Source organism: Triticum urartu, chromosome 5A (assembly GCF_056163025.1).
Source record: "Triticum urartu cultivar PI428250 chromosome 5A, HENAU_Tu73, whole genome shotgun sequence".
NCBI lineage: Eukaryota > Viridiplantae > Streptophyta > Magnoliopsida > Poales > Poaceae > Triticum > Triticum urartu.
In genome coordinates this window covers 627,693,201-627,704,660 of record NC_141877.1, presented here as the reverse complement: position 1 = coordinate 627,704,660, position 11,460 = coordinate 627,693,201, and the positions used below count along the sequence as shown (strand labels likewise).

Here is an 11,460-nt window from a genome sequence, read left to right as displayed (position 1 = left end):
GCCGATATGTTGGTTTCTCGTTTTCTTTTTTTCAGATTTTTGATGTTTGGCTGTGTGCATCTTGATTATGCGCATAGGTCAGGTTTACTTATCATGTTTTGTATTTGCTTGATGTTACATTTTAAATTAATAAAAGCACCTTTTATCGGAAAAAATTACGTGTTTCACTTGAGGATAGAGTCAATTATTTGCACACCACATAGTACAATGGAAAATCATCATCATTCTCTTGGGGTCGACGACACGATCCAGTTGGAAGCACACAACACAATCGAAAAGGGCAAAGATACATGCACAGCACAAAACTAGCACGCACGTAACGTGCACGCGTGAACCGTCAATCATACACACTGGAGGGATTGCTTGATTGGTTAGGTGGCGTGGTCCTTGAGGATGTCGAGGGTGAGCTCGCTGGGGTCGGTGGCCTGCACGTCGATCTGCGTGCCGTCCAGCTCCTTCTTGAACCCCTCGTTGGAGCTGGCGTAGATCATCTTGCTCTTCACCTCCGCACTCGCCGGCGACCTTCATCAATAATCACACATATGTCATCATCGTGCGGCTCACGTACGTAGTTGCATGATTTGAAGTACTCCTATTTAAGCGTAGCACAGGAGTACGTACCAGGAGATGAAGAATATCTTGCTGCGGGGCGCCTCCCCGTCGGCGCCTTTGGCGGTGGCGTCGCCGACGGTGAAGTCGAGGTCGTAGACGGCGTAGCGGCAGTCGTCGGCGGGGAGCGCCGCGGCGAGGTCGTCGAAGCCGGCGTCGCGGCCGCCCACCTTGTCCACCACCACCCGCTGCACGGCATCGTCCATCTTGTACACCACGAACCGGTGCGCCCGCCCCGCCCGCAGCTCCTGGAACGCCCTCACGCACTCCTCGCTCACCGCCACGCCCGACACCGCGTTCGCCTGCAATGTTCACGCGCAACCAAAAATCCACCAAAGTTATCGACAAATCCACGACGAACTAATTGAGCGTGAACTGATTAAGATTAAGAAGAAGAGGGAGTACCATTTTCTGTCTGGAGATTGAACCTTAAATCTGTGTGATGATGCTGCAGCGAAGAACTGCTAGTAGTAGGAGTATTTCGCAGTGGGTTTTTGTTGTTATTTCAGCGTGGTGTCGCCTGGTGCTTAAATAAGATGATTGTGTGTCGTGTCCAATGTGAGCGAGGTGAACACGTGTGGGCGCTGTGGTGTCGCTCTCCGTCGGGCGGACTGTTCTCGACATGGCGATGTGGCAGCGGGAAGAAGAAGAATTGGAGTGACTCACGCCCAAGAATCGAAGCTTGGAAAGGTCGTCTCGACTGATGGTGGCCAGATCCGCTTGCGTGGTCGGTCAGCAGATTGAGGGCGCGCCCTTTCCATCAGCATTATATCTAGCTTGATTCGCGAAGATCAGCTCAGCAGTTCGATTGTGCTTCATCCGCAGTGACGTGCATATTTCGGTTAGTACGCCTGTCAATCACGGTGGAAGGTTCGTTTTGCGTATCCAGGTGAGTAGAACTAGAATTGATCTGCGAATTCCTGTGATGCCATTCAAGTTGACCATTGCATGTAACCCTTTAGCCTCATTCGGTTTGGAGGAAAGCAAAATGTAGGAATTAAGAGTAGTATAGAAATTTGATAAGATGGCAAGTGCCATCCTAAAGAATTGTCTTGCCTTGTTTCTACGCATAAAATGAGTTTTGAGTGGATGTGTAGATTCATCCAAAAACAAAAGAAATGAATAATATTCCTATGAAATTTCTGTACACATTTCCTCCAAACCGAATGCATCTATAGAAAATTTTCTTGTGAAATCTTTATTCCTACGTTTTTCCTATAGAAATCCTTCAAACCGAATGAGGCCTTAAGTTTTTTGTTTTCTCCATTCATGCAAAGCCCACGACCAAGAGGGATGATAGTTCCACTACAGTATATTGGATAATGGAAAGGCCCTAATGGAAACGGGTAAAAAGATTATCGATTCACCCCACACAGCCAAGACACAGCTCACATCACGTTTCGAAGAACCAAGAAAGCTCGAGAGGAAAAAATCTCGGATGCTCTCTCTGCAGAAGGCCTTGTGCTTCGTCAGAGCATCTACACATCATAACAGGTTGCCTCTCGTTTTGTTGCCTCCATAACCGTCAGAGCATCCGAATAACATTGATCATCCGACGTAAAACTAGCAACTACATAAATTAACATACTTAGCCGTAAACGGTAAACAGACATAAGTCGGACATAATTATCATACTATCAGTTATCCGACATCCAAAGGATCACAGACAATACTAATAGATATTACAAAGAACTAAATAAAATGGATATATGGAAAAGGACGGAGAAAATCACCATTTTCTCACCACGCCTTTCCCTTTGCGGTCACCAGTGCGGTTGTACCCCTCAGTGTAGGCATTCGTGACCAGAGGGACGTCGTCGAACAAGTTAGAGTCGTTGGAGAAGGAGATGTCGTTGGCCATCCACCAGACCGCGCACTCCTGCGCCTTCACCTTGGCTGCCGCCTTCACATAGCCTTGCGCCCCGATTGCTCGATGGCGAACCGAAGCACTATAGCGTTTTTGTAGGTAGCCGCCACACGTCAGTCTCTGCTATCGTGAGTGAGCGTCCGAGCACCGTCGCGGCGAGCTGGTTCTCCGGATTCTCCTGTGTGTGCGGCCACCGCCTCTCCTCCACCCACTGCCGCTCGTGGTGTGCGGTCCGCGCCTCGGTTTGCGGGAAAAAGGAAGTTCAGACGGATGTGGGACTCCGTTGGATGGCTTGCGGGGTTCAAATCACACGGCCCGTACAGATGTGGAAGGTTTGAGAGTCGCGTTACAGCTGCCCTTAAGCTTCTTTATTTTCTTCAATCATTCATTCATGCAAATCCCGTGGCAAGGGATGATAGCTCTTTCTACTCCCTCCGCTTCATAATTTATTGCATATAAATTTTTTGAAAAGTCAAACTTTAATCAAGTTTATAGAGAAAATTATGTATATCTACTATACCGAAAATATAAAATATGAAACTACATCTTATGATGAATCTAATGATATATGTTTAGCATTCTAAATGTAAATATTTTTCTCCATAAACTTGATCAAAGTTGGTGAGGTTTGACTTAAAAGAAAATTATATGCTACGTTATGGAATGGAGGGAGTAGGTAATGGAAACGGGTAAAAAGATTATCGGTTCGCCGCAAAGCCAAGACCAAGACACAGCTTCACATGACGTTTCGAAGAACCAAAAATGTGGAGAGAAAGAAAGTCCCTCTGCAGAAGGCCTTGTGCTTCGTCAGGGTCTTGCGCTGCCACGTGCTGAAGCAACGCGCCAACGGACTGAAAGGATGGTTGGTGATGGTGAGTGAACCTGAGGCACAGACATGAAGAGACGCCTGGAACAGTGTCTGTCAGCACCTCCGTCCGTCCAAGCACCAAGTTACTTTTTTTTGAGACAAAGCACCAACTTACTGAAGTAGAGTGCCAAGCAGGCTCCAGGCCTCCAGCAAGAGCAAGTCAAGGCCCAGAAGGAAGCCCAGCCCAGCCCACGCTTCGCTGGGAACACAATTGGGTCGGAACACAGAAAAAAAAAGGGCATTTCCTCAAAAAAAAAAGCAAAAAAGGGCAAAGGAGGGAGCAGAGTGAAGGCATACAGAGGGATCGATCAGGCTGGCTCTTCCTTCCCCAATTCCTCTTGCAGACCTGCAGAATGAACGGTCACTTGAATCCTGTAACAAGGTTGTGACTGAATCCGAGTGAACCTAGGACGCATTTGGTTCCGCCGCAGCTCCCGAACGGAACTGAACTAGTAGATCATACCATAATCATTCTCTGGCTGTAACTGGCTACAATATCCAGGTGATCTCGTGATTGAAGAAACCATAAGTGTTACACCATGGCAGTTTTCAACAACTGCTCCCATGCAGCCCCAGATTTTACTAAGAAGATTGTGATTGATGTCTGAACACTGTTCATGTGAACTGCTGCTCTGGTTAAGAGCTCTACACGCCACGTTTGAACACTTCATTCGTTGCATTTGCATCCCTGATGTGAACAGAGGCAGACGGCTATTCCATTGTACAAACTCAATCTGTTGAATCAAATTGATGAACTCTCTATGGTAGGAAACTAGGAATCGGCAACTCCTCTACATAATGTACCTGTATGGCAGGATTTGTTTACTTCGTTCTTGACATTGTGTGTAACCCTCTAAACTTCATTGAAAAGTTAACAGGATTTGCTTGTAACTTGCTAACGATCATCACGAAGAAGCTGCGTCATCTTCATCTCAATCTACTCACTACCGGCAGCCACACCGCACAGGAGAAGACCGCACATTTGGCCGCCCTGTGGCCACGCCTCCCGACGGTCGTGCAGCACACACATCATCGATCAGTGAATGGTTGCAACAGGTTTGCACTGCAGACAGTAAAAAAAAAGGGCTAATTTCATTATATCTGGGAGTACAAGTTGAAGACTAATAGGCAGGAGGAAATGGAAACAAAACTAACCGTGTTCCATGAGGCTGATTCAGTGCATCAGGATCTTGGCCGTGCACAACCAAAGATGCCACCCATGATGGAGGCGGTGAATTTTCTCCCAATAGGTTTGGTCTGATTTGCAATTTCCGCTGTTGCTTGGCACGGCGGAGAGCCTCTAGGTGAGGAGTTAGCATGGTGGATACACAAAACGCTGGGTCTATTAGGATGGTTCATTGCAGCTGTTTGCCACCCATCCTTTATCGACTCTTGTACTCCAGAATGGAGCGCGACTTCTTTTAGCCTTGCCATGCGTGTGATGTCGACGCCAGGAAGATTACCTAGAGCTTCACAAAGTATATGAAGTGACACAAGGTAGGGCATAGCTTCATCTTGGATTGTTATGTCCTCCAGACTTTGCTCGCCCACAAGGCATAGCCCCTTCAGGCTTCTGAAATGCTCTGGTTTTATGACAAAGTGTCCAAGCTTATCTTCTACCAGCTTGATAAATTTCAGTGTCATTCTCAGTTCGGACAGGCCATCTAGGATTGTGTCACCGCTCAGATTAGTCCCTGAGAGGCACAGCTCTTCGATGTAGTTCAGCTTTGCACGGAACCGAGGGAGTTGCGTCAGCTTGCCTCGCAACTTGAGCGAGGTAAGACGGCCTGTAGCTTGCAGAGAATCCATGAATCGTTCTGAGCATTCTGTTGGGCATCCTTGGAAGTCCATAGATAAGGAACGGTCAACTCGTGTCATATCCAGGCCTTCGCGAATGAATTTCTTCGTGGCTCCTAACACATGATCCAGTTTCGTCACATCTGCAGTGGAATCGCACCATATTTTCACCTTCCTCAACTTCCCCATGCATCCCATCAGCTGTGCAAACCCTTCACTTTTGTCGGTGACAAATCCGGAAAGCCTCTGCAGTTCACTATCTTCTGAAAAGAGCTTCTCTAGCTTCTTCTGTGTACAGTCACCTTCAAGTAGCTGAAACTTTCCAAGGAGGTGTTTCAACCCGGGGAGGTGGAGAACTTCAATTGGCAACATCACTACCTGGGTTCTCCTCATGTCTAGAGTCTCTAACCATTTTAGCTTCACTATTTTCCTTGGCACCTTGTCAATACTGTCTCCAAGGCTCAGATATTTGAGCAGCAACAGGTCACATATTTTGCCAACATGTTCTGCTTTCACATCAGCACATTCTTTGAGGTCCAAAACCCGCAGTAGCTTATACTCGGCATAATTCAAATTAGCTTGATGCCTGGTGACATTTGTATCATCAGGGAATACTGCCAGAGTATGGAGACGAGATAACTCCTTTGGCAAATTCAGTGGCCCATTTGCCGCACCATTAAGATGGAGGGAAAGCCGGCGAATCTCTTTGCCCGACAGATTCTTCTCTGTTGTCTGGCCGCCACACAACATGGTGATGAAATTCTGTGACCTGGATTTGCTGGAAATGGAGTTGAGCATTATCCCAGAAGTTTGGCATTTCTTCACATTTCCATAGGTCCTCACTTGAATGGGCTGAATGATGTTGCGGCTGATGAGGCTCTCCAAATTCTTGATCGCAACATCCTGGGAAAAATTCTCTGTTTCAGGTTGAGGAAACACAAGTCCTTCAGCCAGCCACCGCCTTATCAGGGGATTCCTCCTGACAGGATGATCACGAGGGAACATGCAGAAATACAGCAATAAGTCCTGGACAACGGGGCTGGATAGGATCTCGTTGTTGCTGCGGTGCATTCTTGCCAGTGTGTCGTCACGCAGATGGAGGCAGGCCTCCACAAATCCACTCTCTGTCAGCTCCGCAACGAAAACCTGGCTTGTGCTATCCATAGCAAGTGATGAACCATTGCCACATTTGCAGCATGTCGCTGCTGGTAATTGAATGGTTGTCGTCATGATAATTCTGCTGTCCATTCCATCAGCCCAAGAGAACGCAGATAGTACGTCGTACAACTCATGTGTACTCAAGCCATCAATCACAATCAAATACCTGCAAGATATATAATGAATGAATCAGTTGAGAAAATAAAAATCATGATTTTGACTTTTGGTTGCAGGCTTGCAGCTATCAATGTTTGCTTGCAATCTTACTAGTCGGTTCCAATCACAGGTTACTGAAATTTCGAAATGCTGGCAACAATTAAGTTCTCTGTGTGCTACTCGAGAACTTCGTTGAGTCAGTATACTCCGGTTTTCATTCATCGGGACATCCTTCAACAAGTTTAACCTACAGTCCTAGACCACATTCCATCAATCTATTTTTATCAGAATTGACGTAGGTATGTTTTAGAGCTTAAATTTTCCTCACTCCGCAGTTCCGCTTTGTTCCTATGATGAACAAGTTGAGGCCTACAGGTTATCTACAAGCTCTTCAAAACAAATTTGCCCTCTGCAGTAGCTCTATCTATTTTTAGCATTTCATTTTCTTACAAGAGGATATTCAGGGGCTGTTGCCCTACAGTCCATTGTCACAAAAAAAGAGGATATTCCAACTGAATCATGTTTTCAACAAGTTTACAGCAATAACACTGTTAAAAGCAGCATTTGGCTATGGCACTAATTAATAGGCGGTAATATATTTTTCATGAAGAAGTCTACTTTCTTATATGTGAATAATACTAATTTTTGTGATAACATTGATGTTATGAAATAACAAAATGATGATTAAGTCCATAGCATAGTATAACAAATATAATTGCAGTAGGTTTTGATAAGGGAACAATAACAAAAAGAAAGACGAACTGCAGATTACAAGGTTAGCGTGAATGAATGGGCACAGATAGAGGGTGCAACTTATAGATCCAAACAAGCTATGAACAAACACAAGTTGACTAAGATTTCTTTCATGTCCAAGCGTCCTTCTTATATATTTCATTATAAGCTGATGTGGCATTTCAAAAAAATGAATAGTCCCACCAACACATTTTGATTTGTAGAGAAGACGCAACAATGAATGATTAGAGAACAAAGATATACTGAATAATTTATATAAGGGTATTTGTGTCCACCACATCACATAACTAAAGATTGTTTTAAGCAATCTGCCACTAACTGACCTTGTATCCTTTTTTTTGCAAATATAATGGATAAATGCAATAGAAAGCACCACCTTATCATGACTACATGTTATCTTCCACTGTATATTTCATTTATACTATTAACAATCTACTATTTCCCCGCAGCAATGGGCCGATACTAGTTAAGGCAGAGGCTGTATAATCACCTTCCGGTCTTGAGTAGTCCGGCGAGCAGGTGGTCACTCGCGGCATGTTCGGCGCCGTCTCCGTTGACTTGTGGTATGATTCTGGAGCTGGAGGCAGTCGCACCATGATTCTTGGTAATACTGATTAACAGCAGTTGGTCATGTATTTTCTGAAGAAGCTTGAGCACACTCATGCCCGGTGATGCACGAACCCAGGCGTGCAGAGGGAACTGGCTGCGCACATCCCTGTCACTGTAAACCTTGTGGGCAAGGTGAGTCATACCTACTCCACTGAAGCCGGCGACAGAGATGACCTTGAGATTCCCCTCCGATTGGCTCCGCGCAAGCAGGCCAAGAAGTTGCTCTTCCGGATCCTGATCAGTGCCCCCAGCTGCAGCGGGGGGATCAGGTGCGGCGGCGCCGGCGATGCTGATGCAGTTCTGTAGCTGCTCGAGAGTCTCCTTTGACCTCTTCTTCAGTTTGCAGATCTTCCCGACGAAACTGATTCTGCTAATCTTCCCGACCTGGAAGCGGTCGATGCAGTCTTCCATGTCGTCGGCCAAGCGCCTGAGATCTCGGACCCAGAGGTCCGTGATGGATCTGCCGCCACTCGAGCGGCCAATGATTTCTTGGATCGACTGCAGGTCGCGCCGGATGAATCCAGCGTCGACCTCCAGGTTGTCCAGCTGCTTCCTCTTCCCATCTATCACCGATAGGAGCTTCGGCAAGAGCTTCACTATCGGCCCAACGACCACCGCGACCTCCATCCCTCTGCTTGGAGGTTGATCTCCTCGCTATCTCCCAGCTGGTCTACAGGCATCTTTAGCCGAACCCCAATCTACAACCAGTCAAATGCTCCTAAACATTATTAATTTCTCAAAGAGTTAAATGCACTAGAGGTCCTAAAAATTTCATCGAAGTGTCACTTTTATCCTAATTCTTACAAAATGCACGTTTAGGTCCTAATACTTTAGTAAGTAGTTCACTTTAGGTCCTTTTTTTACGAGCGATCCCTGACTTTCCCGCGTGGCACGTTGACCCATGCCATGTCGACAGAGGGCCCAACCGTCTGGCGAGAAAAATACATTGGAGGTCCTAAAAGTTTCTGGGCAGTGTCACTTCCGTCCTACTTCTTTTAAAATGCATGTTTAGATTCTAATTCTATAGTAAGTGGTTCACCCGAGGTCCTTTTATGAACTATCGTTCGCTGACCTGCTTGGTTGCACGTTGACCCATGCCACATCAACTTAGGGTCACTAGCAGATGGGAAACATTGCAAAGAAAAAACTAGTTTTTTCACTGTTGTCGTCCCGTAGCTATGTGATTTCCTCTACTCTACCACAATCACTGCCTGTAGGCATTGATGTAGTTCAATTTGCATTGTTTCATTAAGTTTCTGAAACCACTCTCTCTGATGTGAGGTTAAGCGGTAGGAGCTTGTGGAGGAAGCAGCGCCGCCGACGATGCTGCAACGCTCCTCTTCGTCATTTGCTTCCCTGCCGAGGAGCTCGTTGCCCCAGCCATGGCGACGGTGTGGGCATGAGAGAGAGAGAGAGATTCGGTAGGGAAGGGGAATGTTAAGAGGGGGGTTTACAAAGGGCTTTCTGTAAAAATGAGCACCCGCAGCGGCCTCTATTTGACGTGGCATGGGTCAACGCGTCACGCAAGCAGGTTAGCAAAAGATCGTGCAAAAAAGGACCTCGACTGAACCACTTACCATAGAATTAGGATCTAAACGTGCATTTTGAAAAAAGTAGGACTAAAGTGACACTCCTAGAAACTTTTAGGGCCTCCAGTGTATTTTTCTTGCCTAGGAGTTGGGCCCTCAGTCGACGTGGCATGGGTCAACACGCCACGCGGTCAGGTCAGTGAGCGCTCGTGAAAAAAGGACCCCGGGTGAACCACTCACTAAAGAATTAGGACATAAATATGCATTTTGAAAGAATTAGAACTAAAGTGACACCCTAATGAAACTTTTAGGACCTCCAGTGCATTAAACTCTTTTTCAAAAGAGTTAATACCACTATTAGTACATAAACTTGTAGTGGTGGGAACAAAATCACACAAAAACTTAAAACCCCCATAAAAGTAGTCCTTCAGCTTGCTTAACAGAACATTTTGCTACAATTTTGTTAAATCTGACGGCACGACGTTAATTGCCTATTAACTGCGGCAACTCTCTCTCTCTGTTTGCGGGGGACCCGCTTGTCGGTGGGGGCGAGAAAGAGATGCAAGCAAATAAAAATGTGGGACGGGAACACTCGAACCTAAGAGCTCGTGGAGGGGGCACGCGCATGATAACCAGCCGGCGTAAGGACTGCATGTAGGGGCGCATTTGGTTGCCTGCATGCAGCCCAACCAGGCCCGCGCGGGATGTGCGTGGCTTGTTTGGTTGGCTGGGCTGCATGCGATTCGTGGCCCGCACGGATCTTAAAGTAGGCCTGAGCCTGGCCCGGCGGAAACTGCCGAAACTCGAAAGTACTAACTAAATAAAGGCACGGAGAAATAAAGAAGTGTGGAGGAGAAGCATCCGAGCTCATTCCCTTCTATTCCTGCTTTATAGTAGGGGTTATGCCCCCCTTTCCTAGTGAGAGCAATACGCAAATGCTGCTATGAATAGAGATAGTGCCCTATCCACTGCAAAACGGTACTTTGCTTCAACCACACGGTATGGCTCCCTCATTTCAAACCAAGTTGTAGACCGAGTAGGAAACAGCTAAAGGTTCTGGTCCAAAGGTAAGAAGATCCGTTGGTTCTCGTGAGCCTGGCTGGGCGCGGCCACGCATGTGAGGGGGTTGCACGCCTCGGGCAGCACGGGAGATGGAGGGGACGTCTCATAACCCCCCACTCTCCTGTCACCGACCCGCCCGCACTGTTCCCATGGCTCCTCTCTGCCTCATCGCCCCTCCCCCTCTCCTCTCCTTCGATGGCTCCGCCTCGCCCACCGCCACGCAGTCCTCTGCCCCCCGTCGACCAGCGCATCACCAGCATCCAAGAGCGCTGGTGTAACACCCCCACTGTCGTGCTACAGTAACCCACCGTGATTAAAGCTGATCGTTTTGCTAAACGGTGCTTGATCAACTTCGGTTCAAATATCATTTGAAATTCCACTTTGAAATGAAATTCAATTTGCAAGTGAGATATGGAGTTGCACCAAAGTTGCTACAAAATAGTTCATCATTCAGCCAAAATTCCATAACATTTAATTGTTAAGGAAAATAACATCACCTAAGAACTAAGATGGACTGTAGCAATTATTACAATGCAAGTTCAGCATTTTAAAGTGCTATTTTATTTGTGAAAAATGCAAATGGATTCCTCTGACCTCCAAACTTTTTGTGGCACTACCAAAAATGCAAACTATTCAATAGGCTAAGTCCCACATTTTTCTCAGCTTTTTAGTTACCCTATATAATCATTTTCTATCTCTGTTAAATAAACAAAAGATTTTATTAAAAAAAGAGCACATGCCACTGTGCACTGGGCCTAGCCCGAGCTAGCCCAGCCCACTCCCCTGCTTCTCTTTCTCCCTCCTCCACCTGTCGGGTTGGACCGCAACAAGGCACCGTCCCCGCCGGACCACGTCGCCGGCTGATACGTCCATTTTGCATCATGCTTTTATATCGATATTTATTGCATTATGGGCTGTTATTACACATTATGTCACAATACTTATGCCTATTCTCTCTTATTTTACAAGGTTTACATAAAGAGGGAGAATGCTGGCAGCTGGGATTCTGGGCTGGAAAAGGAGCAAATATTAGAGACCTATTCTGCACAGCT

At 46.5% G+C, this 11,460-nt stretch overlaps 2 protein-coding genes across 2 annotated transcripts; both read right to left on the bottom strand.

Annotated features, from left to right (window-relative positions):
• Nucleotides 1–203: 203 nt before the first annotated feature.
• On the bottom strand, nucleotides 204–1,171 carry LOC125506275 (actin-depolymerizing factor 3). The gene is made up of 3 exons (XM_048671128.2): nucleotides 1,015–1,171; nucleotides 622–911; nucleotides 204–522 (listed from the first exon to the last, which is right to left on the bottom strand). The coding sequence occupies exons 1-3, from the start codon at nucleotides 1,015–1,017 to the stop codon at nucleotides 372–374; spliced, it is 444 nt and encodes a 147-aa protein (XP_048527085.1). The 5' UTR covers nucleotides 1,018–1,171; the 3' UTR covers nucleotides 204–371.
• A 2,935-nt stretch (nucleotides 1,172–4,106) lies between these two features.
• LOC125511161 (disease resistance protein RGA4) lies at nucleotides 4,107–8,538 on the bottom strand. Its single transcript, XM_048676457.2, has 3 exons — nucleotides 7,699–8,538; nucleotides 4,500–6,465; nucleotides 4,107–4,407 (listed from the first exon to the last, which is right to left on the bottom strand). Exons 1-2 carry the CDS (start codon nucleotides 8,442–8,444, stop codon nucleotides 4,527–4,529), a joined length of 2,685 nt encoding a protein of 894 aa, XP_048532414.2. The 5' UTR covers nucleotides 8,445–8,538; the 3' UTR covers nucleotides 4,107–4,407; nucleotides 4,500–4,526.
• Nucleotides 8,539–11,460: the final 2,922 nt, after the last annotated feature.